This window comes from Gastrolobium bilobum, unplaced genomic scaffold, assembly GCF_033153095.1.
Source record: "Gastrolobium bilobum isolate Gb01-03AN ecotype WA unplaced genomic scaffold, APGP_CSIRO_Gbil_v1 utg889, whole genome shotgun sequence".
Taxonomy (NCBI): Eukaryota; Viridiplantae; Streptophyta; class Magnoliopsida; order Fabales; family Fabaceae; genus Gastrolobium; species Gastrolobium bilobum.
The window spans coordinates 383,009-403,740 of record NW_026898706.1 but is presented as its reverse complement, the minus strand read 5'-3'; the positions used below and the strand labels follow the sequence as shown (position 1 = coordinate 403,740).

The 20,732-nt window shown below is 35.5% G+C and overlaps 2 protein-coding genes across 3 annotated transcripts; one reads left to right on the top strand and one right to left on the bottom strand.

Annotated features, from left to right (window-relative positions):
- Window positions 1-4,185: 4,185 nt before the first annotated feature.
- Window positions 4,186-5,142, bottom strand: LOC133318530 (uncharacterized). The gene has a single exon (XM_061520532.1). The coding sequence runs from the start codon at window positions 5,140-5,142 to the stop codon at window positions 4,186-4,188; it is 957 nt and encodes a 318-aa protein (XP_061376516.1).
- Window positions 5,143-7,153: 2,011 nt separating this feature from the next.
- Window positions 7,154-19,564, top strand: LOC133318517 (ARM REPEAT PROTEIN INTERACTING WITH ABF2-like). Of its 2 annotated transcripts, XM_061520516.1 has the most exons (19): window positions 7,154-7,464; window positions 7,593-7,750; window positions 12,518-12,690; window positions 12,767-12,887; window positions 12,972-13,046; window positions 13,148-13,242; window positions 13,429-13,504; window positions 13,918-14,025; window positions 14,347-14,475; window positions 14,607-14,675; window positions 14,865-14,924; window positions 15,074-15,197; window positions 15,300-15,439; window positions 15,998-16,061; window positions 16,190-16,269; window positions 16,645-16,709; window positions 16,816-16,933; window positions 17,955-18,079; window positions 18,992-19,564. In XM_061520516.1, the coding sequence occupies exons 1-19, from the start codon at window positions 7,230-7,232 to the stop codon at window positions 19,083-19,085; spliced, it is 2,109 nt and encodes a 702-aa protein (XP_061376500.1). In that variant the 5' UTR covers window positions 7,154-7,229; the 3' UTR covers window positions 19,086-19,564. The 2 variants fall into 2 exon arrangements, with proteins under 2 accessions (XP_061376500.1, XP_061376501.1); XM_061520517.1 differs by lacking the exon at window positions 18,992-19,564 and having other exon boundaries at window positions 16,816-16,913.
- The last annotated feature ends 1,168 nt before the right edge of the window (window positions 19,565-20,732 follow it).

The following is a 20,732-nucleotide window of genomic DNA, read 5'->3' as shown; positions in this document are numbered from 1 at the left end:
ACATGTATTTCATTAATTATTTAAGAACAAAAAAATCAAAACACAACTAAACAAACCATTAATCTCATTTAACTTTTTGAGGTAGGTTATATTACATACTAGTTTAATGTTCTTATCTTTATTATGAATTTTGTACAGTATATACATCAGCGGCTTCCAAGCACACTGGATTCCATTATTTCCTTTCTCTTTCTTCTCTATTCTCCCTTCTTGTAATCCTCTCTTCTTGTAAGCAGTGAGATACAGTGTGATTGGAAGCTATTGATTTATTATTTTAACTAGAATGAAAGCTATTAATTTGCATGCCATCTAACAATGTAAACGTGATAGTAAAGATAAAAAAAATAAAATTATATTGGTCGGAAATATAACCTAGTGCTAATTTTTTCATTATACATAAATTATCATAGAAAAGGAAACAAGAATAAAAGGTATAAGATAAAAGATATGCTCTAAGAAAATAAAGCGTCTTAAAAAAGTTTGAGAGAATCAAATGGAATATTTTAACAGATCAAATTGTCCTTATCTAACAATTAATTGGCCAATAACATTAAAGTGTCCGATTGTAATTCAATGATCACTTGAGAATTATCGTGAGAAGTTGAAAAGATGGGAACACCGACCAAAATGTCACTTTTCACAAAGTTTTTTTACTAAATGTCACACTCTTGGAATTCTGAAAAACTTTCATTATACAAATTTGATTTACAAGAGAAGGCTTTCACCTTATATACATCAGGTGAGAAGCTCATGCTATAAATGGCAGAAAAATAACTACCAGTAACTACCATTAACAATAACTAACTAACAGAAAGAAACTGATGCCAGCTCATACGCAAACAGAGTTAGTTAGATTCATCCACGTGTTGCTTCACTTCATCCACGTGTGCTTTAGCTGAGTTGGAGTATGGTAACATCCCCCCGCAAGTGGGACGATGGATATCCAGAAGTCCCAACTTGGAAATGGCTTTCTGAAATGCAGAAACATACAAAGGTTTTGTAAAGAGATCAGCTATCTGGTTTGTTGAGGAGACAGGTAATAAATGAATTAAACCTTGAACCACTTTCTCACGAACAACATGACAATCTAATTCAACATGTTTGGTGCGCTCATGAAACGTGGGATTGTGAGCTAAATATAAGGCTGAAGCATTATCACAGTAAACTGCTGAAGCCTGGGACAAGGGAAAATGTAAATCAGCAAGAAGATAAGAAAACCATTGACCCTCACAAGAAAGGCTGGCTAAAGCTCGATATTCAGCTTCACACGAAGATCGAGAGACAATGGTTTGCTTTTTGGATTTCAATGAGATAAGTGCTGAACCACGAAATACACAATTTCCTGTTATTGATCGTCGTGTATCAGGGTAAGAGGCCCAGTCTGAATCAGAGTAACTAGATAGCTTTAAATCATTATCATTGGGAAAGAAAAGACCAGAAGCAGGGGAGTTCTTTATGTAGCGAAGAACCCGAAATGCTGCAGCTTGATGTGCATCAGTAGGAGCAGAGATGAACTGACTTAATTGTTGAACAGGAAAAGCAATGTTTGGTCGTGTTGTTGTGAGATAGAGGAGTCTCCCAACAAGTCGACGATAAGAAGAAGGATCAGGTAATATAACACCCATGGCACGCTTAAGCTTGATGGATGCATCCATGGGAGTGGATGCTGACTTTGCAGCAAGCAAACCAGAATCAGAAAGAAGTTCCAAAGCATACTTTCGTTGAGTAACAACAATGCCTTTTGTGGAATGAGAAATCTAGAGACCAAGGAAGAATCTTAATGCACCAAGATCCTTTATACGAAACTTATTGTCAAGAAACTGTTTAACACGCTGAATTTCAAGCATACTGTTGCCAGCCAAAACCAAATCATCCACATAAACTAAAACTGCAGTGAAGTGATGACCATTCTTTGATGTAAAAAGGGAATGATCAGCTTGTGATTGAATATAACCCAAGGAGAACAGGGCAGAAGTAAGCTTGGAGTGCCATTGCCGACTAGCCTATTTGAGGCCACATAGTGACTTGAGAAGCTTGCAAACTTGATTTGGTTTCGGACTGACCATGCCTGGTGGTAGAACCATGTAGACATCTTCATCTAAATCTCCATGCAAGAATGCGTTATTGACATCTAATTGCTCGAGGAACCAATTGTTGGCAGCTGCAAGAGCAAGAAGAGTGCGCACAATTGTTAACTTGGCAACTGGGGAAAATGTATCGAAGTAGTCTATGCCCTCGATTTGAGTATACCTTTTTGCAACTAATCTTGCTTTGTGTCTTTCTATGGTGCCATCAGCATTATATTTAGTTTTATACACCCATTTGCATCCAATGGGAGTCTTTCCTTCGGGTAAATCAACAAGTTTCCATGTATCATTAAGAGATAAGGCCTGTAACTCTGTGTTCATGGCTTGTTTTCAGCAATTGTGCTTAATGGCTTCATTGTAAGTTCTGGGATCAACCTACAGTGAAACATTAAAACAAAACTTTTGAAACTTTGGGGAACAATGATCATATGTGAGTACGTCATGTAAGGGATATTTTACAGCTGAGGATGTATGAAGAGAATTGCAGTGGAAATCATGAAGGTAAGAAGGTGGCTGTCTGATTCTTGAGGAACGACGAATTGGGGACAAGTGTATGGGTATTTGGTTTTCAGGAAGATTGGTATCTGTTATCGGTGAAGGAGGATTAATAGTGTTATGATGAGTTGAATCATAGTCAAGTGATGAAGGATTGGGAAATATAGTGAATTGGCTGGATTCACTGTCATGGATAGGTGGTTTATTAGAAAAAGGAAAGAAAGTCTCATATAGAATTGAGTTACGAGAGATGAAGATCTGTTAAGATTGAAGGTCATAAAGAATACAACCTTTGGTATGAGCAAGGTGTCCTAAGTAAACACATTTACGGGCTCGTGGTGACAGTTTGTGTCTATGGGAGGATAATGTGGAAGCATAAGCTAAGCAACCAAAAACTTTAAAAGTTTGTAAGGGTGGGAGGTTTGGAATATAGGATTTCATATGGTGACTTTTGCTGAAGTAAAGGAGTTGGAAGGTTATTAATAATAAAGATGGAATGGTTCACTGCAAAACTCCAAAGAGAGTGTGGTATTGATGCTTGAAATGCTAAAGCTCTTGTGACATTCATAATGTGTTGGTGTTTGCGCTCCACCAATCCATTTTGTTGTGGAGTTTCCACACAACTAGTCTCATGTATTATCCCTGTATGTGAATAGAATTATGGTATCATGAATTCCTTGCCATTATCAATTCGAATGCAATTCAATGATACATTAAACTGATTTTTTATGAGATTAATGAAATTCTGCAGCATTGTTCGAGTCTCACTCTTGTGTACCATGAATCTGACCCAAGTGAATCTGGAAAATTCATCTGCCAAGGTCAGAAAATATCTATACCCTTAGACAGTAGGAGCAGAAAAAGGCCCCCAAATGTCAGCATGCAATCTTTCAAACACCTTATTCACCAATGAATTACTAGTTGGAAATGGTAGCTTCTTTTGTCTAGATAAATGGCATATATCACACGGTTTTGTAACTACACTTGGTATGAAAGGAAATTATGAAGCAACATGCTTCAAGACATTATCTGAAACATGGCCTAAACGAAGATGCCATATAGATGGATCATCTTTTTTACATTGAACAAAATTACTGAAATTTTGAAATATTGACTTCAAAGGAAGCAAGTCAGTGGTCATTACAAACAATCCTCCATGCCTTTCAGCTGTACCAATCGTATTCAAAGTGCGGTTCTGTTTGATGAGACATGTTGAAGCATGAAAAGTGTGTAAACACTCAACATTATCAAGTAATCTTTTAACAGACACGAGATTAACCTTGAATTATGGGACATACAATACATTCTTTAAAATAAGAGATGAAGAAATGCTGACATTTCCAGAATATGAAGCAGAAACAGAAGCACCATTAGGAAGTTTTATGGATATAGGTGATATCTTGTGAAGAGACGAAAATATGCATCGAAGATTAGCAATATGATCTATAGCTCTGGTATCTAAAATCCATATAATTGAATTTATACCTGTATTTGGAGAAATATGATCATCCATTGTTGTTTGTGCCATATTTGTGGCATGTTCAGATTCAGATTGTTGCATGAAATTGCAGAATTCCTCATATTTGGTCCTTGGAATTGAGATCTATTGTTGCACATCATTCTCACACTTTGCAGCAGTGTTATTAATTTCTTCTGAAATCACAGCATTGCTAGAATTCTGATAATTCATTGAACGGTAGCCTTGAGGTAATCCATGTTTGAAATAACATGTATCAATCGTGTGATTAGTCTTTTTGCAATGAGTGCAAAATTTGTTCCCTATGGCTTGTCCACGTCCAATATTTGACCTTCCTCTACCTCTATTATATGAATAACCACGACCACGATAACTATCAGAGGAATTTGCAAAAAAAATTATCTCCTTTGCACCTCCACCACGTGTATCTGATTGGAGTTGCCTTTCTTGTTGTAAAACCAAAGAAAATGCTCTGTTGATGTTAGGGAGAGGAGACATGAGCATTATTTGTGAACAGACATGAGCAAATTGCTCATTGAGGCCTCTCAAAAACTTGATTACTTGATCTGTATCTCTATACTCACGCATGCGAGCTAGATTTCCACAGGTATAAGGATGAAGTGGTCTTATATTATTTAGCTCATCTGAAATCGTCTTCAAGCTTGTGAAATAATCAGAAATCGATTTGTCACCTTGATTAATCTGATGAAAATCTTCTTGTAGATCTGATATCCTAAACATATCAAATTGAGAGAAGCGATCTTGTAAGTCACTCCACACTTCGTATGCTTTATCGATCCAAATAATCGATTGAATAATGGAATCATCAAGAGAACGGTGGAGCCAAGAAAGTATCATTGTGTTGCATCTCTCCGAGGCTGCAAACAATGGATCATCTTCTTCAGGAGTTGTGATGTTGCCATTAACAAAAACAAGTTTGTTCTTCGATGTTAAAGCTACCTTCATGGCACATGACCATGAACTGAAATTCTTTCCATTCATCAACGGAGAAACAAGAATCAATGAGGGCGATTCGTTCGGATGAAGGTAATAGGGATATGAGAATTGGTTTTGATCTGCCATAGTTGTGCAGATTATGGAGCTTGATAAGAGAAAATAGTTGCGGAAGCAATGAATGGTTCAGAGCCCTTAAGGGGGCGTTTGGTTCAGGAAATGTTTTTGGAATAGTAGGGAAATGAGATAGATAGAGAAATGATTGAAAAGATAGATAAAGTGAGATAGGTAGAAAAATGTAAAAAAAAGTTGTTTGGTGGGAAAAAACTTTACTGGGAAAATTAGGTAGCTTTATGAAATCTACAGTGCATTAAAAGCCAGATAACCGGTTTTTCGAAAAATCTCATCTTCAAATTGGGTTTCTAAACAGTGCGGATATCTATGTTTCTCATAAATCCAGACAAATTGGATAGATGGGTTTTTGGTGAAAAACGTTGAAACAAACATGGTGTTTCTAAAAGCCATACTTGAGAAAGATAGATATCCGCTGAAAAGCTCCCAACCAAACACCACCTAAAGCTTTGATACCATCTTGGAATTCTGAAAAACTTTCATTATACAAATCTGATTTACAAGAGAAGGCTTTCACCTTATATACACCAGGTGAGAAGCTCATGCTATAAATGGCGGAAAAATAACTAATAGTAACTACCATTAACAATAACTAACTAACAGAAAGAAACAGAAAAGAAACTGATGCCCGCTCATAGGCAAACAGAGTTAGTTAGATTCATCACGTGTTGCTTCACTTCATCCACGTGTGCTTTAGCTGAGTTGGAGTATGGTAACACACGTGAACAATATTATTTTTCAATGTGCCACATGGGCAAGTTCGCTGGGCACTGTAGCGAACTCTGTTTGCTGACGTGTCACGTTTCTAGTGGATAACAAGTACCAAGTAAAAAAAAAAGTACCAAGTTCGCTACATTGGTTAGCAAACTTGGTTGGAATATGTATTTCAACCAAGTTCGCTACCCCGTGTAGCGAACTTGGTGTCCATTAAAAATGTAACACGTCAGCAAACAGAGTTCGTTACAGTGCCCCAACGAACTTGCTCACGTGGCATATTGAGAAATAACACTGTTCCCGTGACATTTAGGTAAAACACTTGATGAACAGTGACATTTTGGTCACTGTTTTGAAAAAATGCAAGTGTAAAGAGGATCAATTTGGGTGGAAAATGATTCAGTGGAAATTGCAGACAAATTTATATAAATTATATAAGCGTTTTATGTTTGTTATGTTACATGATGTAACATAACTTTCTTACACACACAATTAAAAAGAGAGGAGAGAGAAAAAAGGTAAATTGTGTGTGTAAAAAAGTTATGATACATCAATTAACATTACAAACATAAAACCCATTATATAAAGGGAAAAATAATTATTGGATATAAAGTTATCTTTTGTAAATTCAAAATGATGTCGTTTTGAATTGTAAGATTATAAAATAAAGACTAATATAATATTATAATAAATTAAAATTATAAAAATATCTTGATTTCTGTTATAAAACGACGTCATTTTGAGGCTCATCAAAAATAATTTATCTACGAGATAAAACAGTGGTCATCCAAATTCCGTTTCTTTCAAGCTTAAATGGTGACGAGCCCAGTCAAACATTTCTGAGTTAGCTAGGGAGTAGAATGCTTAAGCAATTCGCACAATTAAGCGTTTATTTCCATAAAAAGTAAAAATGAAGCGGCGGGTTCAAAACCCGACAACCCTTTATTTCTCAATTTTTTATTATTATAATTAAAAATTGATAATTACTTTTTCAAAGAATATAAAATTATATCACTCTGAGTGAAAAAATACACAAGAAAAATTATAAGTAAAAATAATATTATTTTTTAATTTAAATTTTAAATTACAAATACTAATTTTAATTAAAATAATCATCCTTCTAAAGTATAAACACTTTTTTCTTATAATTATAATTATTATTTTTTAAGTGTAACAGTGGTCTCCATGAACCCCAGCAATTCCCGAATTACCCCTCTTATCTGTCACCAATTCAAATCTCACGTTCCATTTTTCACCGTTACTCTCTGTCTCTCTATCCCTTTTTGTATCTCTTTCTATCTCCTTTATGTTAAAGATAGCACAAACACACAGTCAAGAACCTTCCTCTTCTCTCGTGGTCGTTCTCGTTCATGGAGCTTCACAGGCGCCAAGATCAGAGCCTCTCCGAGAGGAAGGGGCAAAAGCGGAAGCTCGAGGATGAACTGCAGATCTCGGTGGCTCCGCCCACCGCCGACGACTGGAAGGCACTCCTCGCCGAAGTCTCCGAACAGGTGAGCGTCCTTGAGTCGACTTTCACGTGGAACGAAGCCGATCGAGCAGCGGCTAAGCGGGCCACCCACGCGCTTGCCGATCTCGCCAAGAATGGTAAATTCGATGCCTCCGATATCGCTGCGTTTGTTCGGATTGCGGTGGATGTGTGGTGTTTCTTCTTCTGTGTTTATTTCTGTCCGTTGCATGTGCGTGTATGAATCGATTGGTGGTTGTGTTTGCAGAGGAAGTGGTGAACGTGATTGTTGATGGAGGCGCGATTCCGGCTTTGGTTAAACACCTTCAGGCGCCACCTCTGAATGATACTGTTCAGAAGCCATTGCCATTTGAGCACGAGGTTGAGAAAGGGAGTGCTTTCGCACTAGGACTTCTTGCCGTCAAGGTAACTTGATTTTTCTGTAACTGTTATTTTGGAATTATTACGTATTTATACATTGTCATTTTGTTTTTTTTTGGTAATTTTTTAGATGCTCCTTAGTGTTCTGCAAGTTCTGAATTATATACTGATGTTTCATATGATTCTGCAAACTGATATCAAGGTTTTGGTTCGACACCGATTATCCGTAATGTATTAGAGGAAGATTTAGGGGGTGTATTGGATTGAGATTTCAAAGGATTTTAATAGATTGTTTTTGGACAAAAAAATTCATTGGTATTCGATTAAGATTTTAATGGATTGAAAAAAAGTCATGTAGTATTCGATTAAGATTTTAAAGGATTATTTTAGAATCCGTCCAAAACTGTTGGTATTCAATCAGGATTTTAAACAATGGAATTACAATCTCGTGGTATTCAAAAATCCGACGATTTTAATGGATTTTCTATTGTTGTGGATTTCGTGAGACTTTTTAGGTGAAAAATATAAATAGGATGCCTCTCTCACAATCTCACCCCAACCCTTAGGATTTCTTGAGATTCTTCTATTGCAGTGTTTTCTTCTTCATTTGGTAGGTTGACCGCTCGAAACTAAAAGAGAGCATATTTTTGAGCGGTTTTCATCACAAAATAACCCAGAACAACAAACCAACGAGAGTTTAATATAATCTATCTCAAAAATAACATATTTTTGAGCCATTTTTGAGAAATTTTGAAAGTTTAAAAAGTGATTTTTTAAGCTATGCGTCGCGGTTTTTCTTGGCACAAAAATATGTGATTTTTGTATTAAAAACAACATAAAACAGTGAAAAAATAACATGAGAACTTTCGTATTATTTTCGTTTTACATCAATGAAATAATATCAATTTAAAGAAAGATTGAAACTTTCATATGAACCCTATATTTCGTAATAATACATTCATGAACGAAATTCCTTCACTATAGGAAATGATTTCAAACAATTTTTGTGTCAATAGATAACTAAAAGCTTGTTTCTCAAAAACCCCAAAGCAATTTAAGGTTTCAATGTATCGATAAAAAATTTGAGAAATTTCCTAAACTAATTAAACCCAAAATTTCAGATTCAAAATGTTCTTAATATTCAATGAAAATATGCATATGATATATGGTTAGAAAATTCCAAAAACCCCTAGGTTTTCAAGATCAATTGCAAAAATTTCCAAACGAAATTTTATCATGAACTTTAGGTTCTATATGCAAATTTAGAATTTTTTTTATAATTAAAAAAAATTGGGTCTTATAATCATATATGCATAGCTTTGATACCAAATGAAGAAGATAATTTTCAACCCATTAGATATGTGAAAAGCTGTTGTTTAGTAATTTTGAATGTTTGTTAAAAATTATATTATGTTTTTTTTTTTTTTAGTATTTCAAAGGGGCAAATGCCCAAAAGAAACTATAGATAAGAGAGATCTGAATCCAAAATAGGATCCAAAACAGGGGGAGCATAGGGAAGTAAAACGAAGGGCTCCCTAGCAATAAATGCTAACTTTGCAAGGCAATCTGCACCTGCATTACAGTTCCTATTTACATGGGCGAAAATTAAAGACCAGTCTCTGTTAGCCCAGCTCTTGATGCTGTTGATGAGTTGATGTTGTAAGCCAACTCCATCTTTCCGGTTAATTGTTTGGATGGCAATTAGGCTGTCACTTTCCACTATCAGACATTGAGCATGACAATCCCACGCCATTTGTATACCTCTTAAGATAGCCCAAAGTTCTTCTATCAAGGGGGAGCAGCTGCCAACCTTGTACAAAAAGCCAGAGACCCAGCAGCCATGATCATCTCTTATGACCCTCCACATGCCACAATGGCAGATCCTTGCTTGACAGCAGCGTCCACGTTAAGTTTCCACCAACCATGAGGGGGGGGGGGTGCCCAATTCGCACAAGTTCTGGCTTGAGGATGGGCCTGCAGCTTGTTGCGGTTCGGCAAACAAGCTCTAATGTCTCGAATATAGGCTGAGATCACAGGGATTGGGTTGGCTGGTCTCGTGAAGGATGGATCATGTATTTCATTATTGCGCCATCTCCAAAGAAACCAGGTAGTGGTAATGAAAATGTCTTTCCAATCCAACAGCTGACAAGTAGGCCAACCTTTCCTCAGGTTTTTCCTGATCCAGTCATTGGTAGCTAGAGAGAAGAAATCAGAATGGGGCTTACCTGCAAACCACTCCAGCCAGACAGATGCAGCCTTGCTACAATCTCTGAGCACATGGAAGATACTCTCAACTTGGGAGATACAGACATGGCAGAGGGGGGATCCACTCCATTTAGCTGTATGCTCCTTTGTTAGGATTCGCCCATGGTAGACCATCCAAGCAAAACAACGAATTATTTGGGGTCCCTTCCAATTCCAAATTACTTGCCATGTAGGGTCTACCTCCATGGAATCAAAATTCATCAAATGATTGTAGGCTAGCTTAACCACGTTCTTTTGGGAACCCAGGTTCCCCCCAATCAGACTGTCTTCTCCCCTATCCTCTGGAGGAGGAAGAATAGCCTTAATATAGTTCAAGACCTCAACCGGAACCATCAGTTTCAGGAGATCCATGTCCCACTCACCTGTTCTGTGATTTCTCAGCTCTACCACTCTGATGTCATAATCAATAAGCATCGAATCTTCCAAGCTCTACCACTCTTATGTTTTACTGATTGAGAAAATTATATTTGGTTTTACTTTTTTTTATTAATTTCATTGGATTTCTTTGTTATTTTTTTATGGTGAAGATTATACTTACAACCTATTTTTGTCTACAACCTTTTACAACCATATCTTAACCGTTGATTTCTGGTTATTATTTTCGCAAATCAAGCTCATTAATTAATATTTAATTTGCAATGAAAGATAACCGTTGATTGACGAAAATCAACGGTTAAGATATGGTTGTAAAATGTTGTAAACAAAAATAGGTTGTAAGGATAACCTTTCCCATTTGTATTGACTCTTGTAATTTTGAATGTTTGCTAAAAATTCATATGATTTTTTAAAATCTTATAAATCCATATTGTTCTTTCAAATTTTATGAAATCTATTAAAATCCTTTAAAATCCAATCCTATGAAATCTTGTTTGTAAAAAAAGTCTTTTAAAAAAGTCTATAAAGTCTCTCCAATTCTAAAATGTCTTTTAAAATCTGTAGGATTTTTTATCTCAAAAAAGTCTTTTAAAATCCTAATCCAATACACCCCCATAATATTTTATGTTAATTCGCTTATCGAGTGTTAATATTTATTTTAATTGGCGCAACACCTGGTGCTGGACAGCCTAAAACATATACTAGGCCAGAGAAAACCCCACTGTCTGAGGCTCCCGACTTTGCGAGGGTAGAGGGTCGATTGATTGTAGGCAGGACTATTTCAAGGGCTTGAACCTGTGACCTTTCTGTCACAAAGGTTCCAGGCTCCCCCTCAAATGCCTTAGATATTATAAACGAGTAATTGATGAAAACAACTTGTTTATACCTTGATATTTCAGATGAAGACTAGAAGTTGATGTAAGCACTGACAAAATAAAGTCCTTTTCGGTGGAAGTAATATGCTCCACTATTCAATCTGCGGAATGAAGATTTCAAGAAAGCAGAAAATGTAGATGTAGCGGTGCTGTACAAAAAGCGCCCAAAAACACGGAATGAACTTGGAAACGAGGATTGAAGTTTCCTAAAAATAGAACCCATTGCCAATAGTTTCTAGCATCCACAAAATCCCAAATCCCACAAGTTCAAGATTGTTTTCTTAGCATCCCCCCTTAGAAAGAAAAACACCAAGTGTCCTTGAGTGTTATTTTGAGTGAGGTGTATCCTCCTAGTATAAGAGAGAGTGATATTGGTCTCTCCTTGTATTTAGAGAGAAGTTGTAATTTCTTTCACTCTGTGAAAATCTTCTTTAATCTTGCCTGTGGTTTTTCCAAATTGGGTTTTTCTTGTAAATCTTGTGTGCCACTTCAATTGGCGTATTTATCGTTCTCTTGACTAGTGGAATTAAGATAAAGTTAATTATACCATTGGTATATAGGAAAGTGAGTGGTTATTTAAAATTGGTATATAGGAAAGTGAGTGGTTATTTAATTAGTCACCGTTGCGTAGCACGAAGAGACTCTTATTGGATTACACTTACCTGGCCAATTGGCGTGGTTAACAGTGTCTTGAAATTCCGGTTTCTCTTAACTCTAGTTTAGCTGCATGATAGTCTGTTACCCAACAAAAGTAATAAAAGGAAATGTACTTAAGCATTCTACTTGGTGCAAAGAACCCACTTGTTTTAATGGATGATCAATTGTGATATAGTGAAATCTTTTAAAATGCTTAATCAAAACAAACATCCCTGGTAGGTTTTGAAAAATAAATAAATTGGGATGCAGTAGGTTCTTCTTTTTGGAAGCGGTCTGCTCTACTAGGTTGCTAATTTTGGTCTTGGACTCTGAGGAGCGTCAGTTACTGTTTGTTTCTGAGTTCTAAACATCCATTTATGTACCCTGCTGTGTCAATTACAAGATTGATTTTAGTCTTGGTTATGGGATATGAATACAGTAGTATGGCTTATTTCCTTCTTTGTAACTTCACATGCCAACATGTGCCATGATTAGGACTATGTCACTCTTGACTATGTATTATATATATGACATATATCATATAATTGATTTGTAACTTTTAGTTGTACTTTCCCTCTTTTCTTTCTAATAAATTTATTTATCTGTAAAAAGAAAGCATATAAGTGCTAAACTACTATTTTATTTGAAATGTTCTCTACAGCAAGAACATCAACAGCTCATTGTTGACAGTGGTGCCCTAACACATCTTGTTGATCTTTTAAAGAGGCATAAGAATGGCTTAACTTCTCGCGCCATTAATAGTCTCATTCGTAGGGCTGCAGATGCTATTACTAATCTTGCTCATGAGAACAGCAGCATTAAAACTCGTGTCAGGTTTGCTTCTTCAAGGGCTACCATACATTAAAACTTAGTTTGGATTTTGTTCATATTATCTGAACTTAATGTGTAGGATGGAAGGTGGAATTCCACCACTTGTTCATTTGCTTGAATTCCCTGATACAAAGGTGCAAAGAGCAGCTGCTGGTGCACTACGAACCCTGGCTTTTAAAAACGATGAAAATAAAAATCAGGTAAGTGGTCAATACTGATAGTTGGGTATTTGGAAGTAATTTGAATATGGTACAAGTCAGTCACAGAACACTATGGCTTGCCAGATTGTTGAGTGCAATGCTCTTCGGACTCTGATTCTAATGCTACGTTCTGAAGATGCTGCTATTCATTATGAAGCGGTATGGCTAGTGCTATATTAATTATAAATGCTACATTTTGCAATAATATTGAGCTCTGTTTTTGCACATCTCTTATCTGGCAAATGCAATGAGTATTACAGGTTGGTGTGATTGGAAATCTGGTCCACTCTTCCCCTAATATAAAGAAAGAAGTTCTTCTTGCTGGAGCTTTACAACCAGTTATTGGATTACTTAGGTATATTCTCAGCTCTGGATCCTGATAAGCTGCAATGCCCCATCCCTCTCTCCCCCATCCCTGAAGTTGTATTGGTATTATTATATGCCCAAATTTCTTTTTTTGCCTGCCAATAATGTTCTATGAGATTTATTCCAAAAAATGTATATTTCAATTAATATATTCTAATAATGTTTTATTTAACAGCTCATGCTGCTCTGAAAGCCAGAGGGAAGCTGCCTTGTTACTTGGACAGTTTGCAGCAACTGATTCAGACTGCAAGGTAAGCATAAGACTCAGGGATGAAATGGACAACAATGAAACTTTAGTTGGGAGCAACTGTTTAATAACTCCAATTTTCAATTTCGGATTGCTTCATTTTATTATATCTTATTACTTGTACTGAAGAGGTAAATAGGGGAAGGTTTACAGGGAAGAGACCCATACTCTGTTTTTATACTTGTTGCTTGAGTAGTGAAGAGAGTTAGAAAGGACAACAATCAACAACTAAACTTTAGTTGGGTGCAATGGTTAAATAACTCAAATTTCCAAGTTTGACTGTTTTGTATTGTTTATTTCTTGTTAAATAAAGATTCCATTGGTTGGATAGGATAGGTGCTACTCTTGTGATGATACATTACATATTATATCTCCTTTCCCTTGGTTCTTACCATCTGTTCCACTTGGTTTTTTTAGGTTCACATTGTACAGAGAGGTGCTGTCCGACCTTTAATAGAGATGCTTCAGTCTCCTGATGTGCAACTCAGAGAAATGTCTGCCTTTGCGTTAGGGAGATTGGCCCAGGTTATTCCCTTTTTCTTTTCCATGTTATAATTCACATTCACTTGTGTAAGTTGGGAATGTAAAGTTGCCATTATATTCATGGAAATTAGTGTTTTCTTTCTCCCCATAATAGTTTTTGGATCTTCAACACATTCCGTACATTTTCATCTTTGCGGTAATCCGTATATTTAGCGGGCTTATCTCTGAGAACAAAAGTCATCTTAGCAATATAGTATGACTTTTTATATTCAAGTGCTATGCACTATTTTCATTTATGGATTGTAGGTTATTTTTAACAACTGTTTCCTTTGGCCTGAAATATATATATTTTTTCAATTTCAGGACACACATAACCAAGCTGGTATTGCACACAATGGAGGCTTGGTGCCATTGCTCAAGCTTCTTGACTCAAAAAATGGGTCGTTGCAACATAATGCTGCTTTTGCTCTTTATGGCCTAGCAGATAATGAGGTATGATATATATAACTGTGAATTCTGATGAAATGAGGTTCTTTTGTCTTAATTGCTTAAAGACATTTTATTTGGAAACGAAGTTAATTAACTATTCTCGGTTTTTTTGGTTATTTTATTTTTTCCTGTAGGATAATGTGTCCGATTTCATTAGGGTAGGTGGAGTTCAGAGACTGCAAGATGGAGAGTTTATTGTTCAAGTAAGTTTTCTCTTTAAGACCCACTTTAGCTTTGATTTTGGAGTTTCTGCTTTTACTATTGGATGCCTATATTAAGGGGAAGTCAAATACTCCGAGATTGCATGTTAATATTTGTAACTTGAAGAACTGGAGGAAAATAGATTCTTCTTAGACTTGTTCTGATGTATATGGAATTGGTTTCTATTGCAGGCAACTAAAGATTGTGTTGCCAAGACGTTGAAAAGATTAGAGGAGAAGATTCACGGCCGTGTAAGATGTCATATTCACATATTACATTCAGACTCAGTATTTTCTTGTAATTAGCATGGGAAATGATTGAGAGTGCTACTACTAAATTGATTATCAGTTCTAGATGCTCTTGTATTCAAATTTGTAATCTATTGATTTTCTTCTTGTAGGTGCTGAATCATTTGTTATATCTTATGCGCGTTTCAGAAAAGGGTTTTCAAAGACGAGTTGCTTTGGCTCTTGCACATCTTTGTTCTGCAGATGATCAGAGAAGAATTTTTATTGATCATCATGGTATGCATCTTATAAAATATTTTTCATGGTTTGGTTCATATTTCTTGTTGCATAAACTCCTTTGTGCTTGTTCTGTTTTGAAGTGAGAATCTGTCCATGTAGGTCTTGATTTGCTCATTGGGCTTTTTGGCTCGTCTAGCTCTAAGCAGCAACTTGATGGTGCTGTGGCTTTATGCAAATTGGCCAATAAAGCCTCGACCCTGTCTCCTGTGGATGCTGCTCCTCCTTCTCCAACACCACAGGTAGGCTTATATCCAGTTGGCTTGTCCTCACTTCTCACAATCTCATTGCCTAGTTTAATGAAAAAAGAAAAGTGTTTTCATACGATCTCAATAGGCTTTACATGTACTTTAATATTCTTTGTTCACAAGTTTTTATTTTTCCTTTCTTTTTTGTCAATGACATGAAAAATTGTTGTACACACACAAATTCAAAAAGTTGAGAAGTCTGAGGAGGCTGTTTGTTTAATTGAATCCTACCATTTGAATACAAATCCATTGGTATTTAAAATTTCTTTTGATTATAAAAATGTTGGCATTTGAATTTTCTTTTTACTTTTTGAGTAGCTCAATGATGGTGTCTAGTTATTAATATATGCTCCATATAAACAATGAGTATCTGATAATCTAATAAATCATAAGTCATTATGATCAATGCCTTGCCGTTTTACATGCCTACCACTTTCATAAAATCTTGATGCTGAGGCTCCCTCTTCACCTCTTGTCTTGTTTGAATAATTCCGAATTAAAGGCATTTCTAAATGCTGGAATATCTATTTTCATAGATTATTCTTCTTGCAGGTCTATTTAGGGGAGCAGTATGTAAACAGTGCTACATTGTCCGACGTTACATTTTTGGTTGAAGGTTGATGCTTTTTGTCCACATTGTTTCATTCTTAAAACTGTTGCTTGAAAAATACCGTCCCTGAAATGTGGTGTTCAGCTTTAGATGGCATATGTAGTTAACTAGTTAATCTTAATTCTTCATTGTAGGCAAACGATTTTATGCTCATAGGATTTGTCTACTTGCATCTTCAGATGCATTTCGCGCAATGTTCGATGGTGGTTATAGGGTGAGTATATATTAATCTCTATTACTGAAGCATCTTTCTCCTTCCTCACCACCCTCGAAGCCACTTCAAGAAATAAGGAAACCACTAGATAACATTTTTTTAAAATCTTATATTTTTACAAAAAAAGTATGTTGGTAAAAAGAAAGAACTCCATTATTACTCCACTTTGTTTCACAAGCTACATTGTTTATCACCTATGGCTTTTATGATCTTTCAACCTGATGACAACTTTTGCAGGAATCTTGGCTGTTGATTTGAATTGTGAATTTAAATATAAAGCATATAACTACCAAACGTATTTTTTAATTTGAAGCTGAAATAGTGAAATATATATTTATTCCCAGTAATGTAAAAATGTGTTTTATTGCATTACAGGAGAAGGATGCCAGGGACATAGAGATTCCAAATATTAAATGGGAAGTTTTTGAGCTGATGATGAGGTCTAATAATTTCTGCAGTCACATGTTTTGTAAAAGTTGTGCTGTGAAAGCGTCTAATATTATGTGGACAACTTATGTCTTATTATTTATTCGGTCTTTTTTCCAGATTTATATATACTGGGTCAGTTGATGTCACTCTGGATATTGCTCAAGATCTTCTTGGAGCAGCTGATCAATATCTTTTAGAAGGACTCAAGAGACTCTGTGAGTACACAATTGCGCAGGTCAGCTAGGAAAATTTATTTCCTATGTGTGTGTGTATTTTTGAATTGAAGTGATGAAGAAAAACAGAAAGAAGGAATTTATTTCTATTGAACTGTATTGCAATAAGGAGAGCGTAAGCGTACATGTATATATACACACCATGTGTGATTGGAAAAGGTAATAAAATTAAAAAGGAAACTAATCAATCCAAAATAAAAAAGGAGATAAAAATTGATCCTAATTGATTGAATCCCATCAATTAGGGATTTGACAAAATCTCTCAATATATGTGGAAATAATCTTTAGATTTTCTACACATATATATATATATATATATATAAATATATATACACACACAAAAAGAGGGCGAGCCTGGAGCAATGATAAAGTTGTTCTTTGTGACTGAAAGGTCATAGATTTGAATCCGGAAAACAGTTTTCTTGCAATTATGTAAAGGTAAGACTGCATACAAGGATTGCCATCACCCCACCCTCGTTAGTCGGAGTTTAATGGGAAGTGGTTTTGGTTTTACACTAAATATTTGACCGTGATGGAACCCCCAAAGAAACTTCTGAATTGCAAAGATTACAATGGAGCAAAGCTCCTTACAGGAATGGAAAAACAATGTTTACAGAGCACTACACTGTTAAACAAGAAAAGAAACAGCAACAATGAAGGTCCCCAACCAGAAACTTCTTCCCCCAATCCAGCTAACCCTTTACTCCATTCATGGATACTGCATTACAAATCATTACACCTCTATATACCTATTCTCCATACCATTTTCTACCTCAACTAAATCTTCCATTCCCTCATTCACCAAATCTCTCTCTCCATTTACAGTGTGTCACATGTACTCCAGCATAATCGGTTTACCACTATTTTCATAAACACCCCTCAGGTGGTTGTTGCCGTTGGAAGCTACTGCCACTGCATCCTCCACATCATTTTGGGCTCTTTACTTTTTTTGTGTATACACATGTTTGACAGGCCCATCAGACCTTAAAGTGTGCGCCTCATGACTTGATGTTTTAATTGCAGGATATATCACTGGAGAACGTTTCAAGTATGTATGAACTTTCAGAAGCCTTTAATGCGATATCATTGAGGCATGCATGCATTCTTTTTATCTTGGAGCAATTCGATAAATTGAGTGCAAGGCCAGGGTATTGATCTGATTCCCTCCATCTTGTGTTTACTTGTTTTTACAATGCATTAATTGACTTTATAATGAACTAATAACTTGGTTCAGTAGTGCTCATTGCCTTTATGGTCGTTGTAGTTATGGCGAAGCATGTTGTTTAGGAATAATTCGTCAGAATAATTTTTTTTTGGAAGGGGGAGATTGGAAAGTCACGGGTTCAAATTTGAGAAATAGTCTCTCTGCAAAAGTGTAAGGGTAAGACAGTGTACAATCAACCCTCACTCCTACCCTTGTAAGTCGTGGAGCCTTGGGGTTTGGTTGAGAAAAGGTTTTCTAGTGGTATCTGGGATGGGGATGAGTGTAAGTACCTTTTACACAGCACAGGTGTATTTTGGTTCTTTTAATTGAAACTCATTAATATTGAATTCAGTGTAAAGTACCCATTTGTCTAAAAATTAAGCAGCAACTAGCAAAGGTATATTCACTTTGGTTGTTTTTATTGTACTCTGTTCCGGTCAGATGTTAGGGGTTTGATATTATTATAAAATGTGAAGAACATTGTACTGATTTTTCTTTGGGAGAGAGGGGGATGTTGTGACTTGTATTCAATATATAGCTTGCATTTTGCTGTTTATTTCATTTTTGTATAATTACTTGTTCTGTTCTTAGTTCTGCTTGCTCTTGACAAAAAATATAGACAGGCATGTTAAACTTGGTTATAGATAGGTTTTGTGACCGTATGAAACAAACCTTTGGTTTGGAATAAACTGGATAATTCAGTTTCAGCAGGTTGTTTAAAGCACATTTTATTTGGAACTTAGTTGTTGTCATACATAAATCATGAATATTACGGTTGAAATTCACTTGTATCATTGCGTTGATGTGTCTTAATTCTTCGGTTTCTTATATGTCTGTGCGCGCCAATTATTTGTAGGCACTCTCTTCTTATTCAACGTATAATACCAGAGATCCGCAATTACTTTGTTAAAGCTCTTACAAAGGCCAACTCCCATAACAACCGACTGTAGTGTGCGGCCATTCTTGACCTCTAACCGATTGTGATGTACAGAATGTTGTAGATGTTATTCCTTTTGTTGGAACCGGGAAGGGGGTCTCCTATAGTTTAGTTAAGAAATATCTGACACCTAAGTCATGCATCTTCTTCTCTCTCTCTCTCTAATGTGCAGTGTAAGCCCCTTTCTACGTGTAACACCATTATCATAGATATAGCAAATATGACCTTCACGAACATTGTTTTTTTTCCCATGCAATATTGTGATGGTTATTGACTTGATAGTTCTCTTTCTAAGATGGTTCCACATCTGGGAAATTACGATTGTTGACTTTCTGGTTATAGGTTTAAATACTGTTTCTCCAATGTGTATATGACAACTAGTTGTCTGCAAGAACATTGTGCTGCTGGGTAACTTAAGCCACGGCACTAATTCTTGTCTTGACATGGAACTATGTTGTAAATTACTGCTGCAAATACTTCATTTTAATACTCGTATGACCAAAGGTGAGTGGATTTGATTTATAATGTATGGGCATTTTTTGTTTTATTAGTTATTTTTATGGGAACATCATTACCTTTGGGGTTGGCAATAGATGAATTTAAATAAAAAATAAGAAAGTATTGAGAAAAAATAAAGGAAAATAAATAAATAAATAATATAAAATTAAAAAATTAAAATTAAAAACAAAAAGAGAAATAAAGTGAGAATAAAGCTTGATGAGAAAAAATAAATAAATAAGAGGAAAAAAGTAATAAAAAATAAGAAAATAAGATGAATAAAAGGAAAAAAATTAATCACATAAGAAAGTAATTTAATAAAGAAATGAAGGGAAAATATATATATAAAAAAAAAAACTAAAAAGAGATCGCGTATCTGAGACACGTCATTTGTTAATTTTGTTTATTTATTTTTCAGTTCATTAAATCTTATTTAACGGCTTATCACTTCATTGAGTCTTATTTAATCACTTGTCACCATTAAACCAAAAAAGAAAAAAACAAATCACTTGTCACCAAGTAAGTTTTAATTGATCTCCTTTTTTCTTTTTTGTTAGGGTTAAGTTTTTTTTTTTTTTTTTTTTTTTTTTGTATATCAGGTTAAGTTTTTGTTCTTATGATACTTAATATTATTTTGACTTGGCGTAAATTTTTAAGACTCAAATGTGTTTTTTCACAATTTTTTTTTAATTAAGCCCAGCCTTGGTTAGGGATGTGCATGGGTTGAACCGAGCTGAATTTTTTGAAAAAATGAACCGAATTGGTTTAAACGGTTCGGTTCAGAACCGGTTCGGGTCGACCCTTTTTTGAAAAGAAAAGAAATTTAAATTTTTTTTAAAAAAAAATCAATTTGGTTCGGTTTGAAAAAGGTTCGGTTCGGAAACGGTTCGGTTCAGTTTAAAATGGTTCGGTTCTTAAACTGCTTCTAAAAACCAGTTCGGTTCATGAACTGGTTCTTTAAAAACTGGTTCGGTTCATGAACTGGTTCTTTAAAAATCGGTTCGGTTCATGAACTGATTTTTAAAAATCAGTTATTTTAAGGGCGGTTCGGTTCGGTTCATGGTTCGGTTCAGTTTTTTGGTTATTTTGCACATCCCTAGCCTTAATAAGAAAAATATCATTGCAAATAGCATATACCGTCGGAACTTTGTCTTAGATAAAG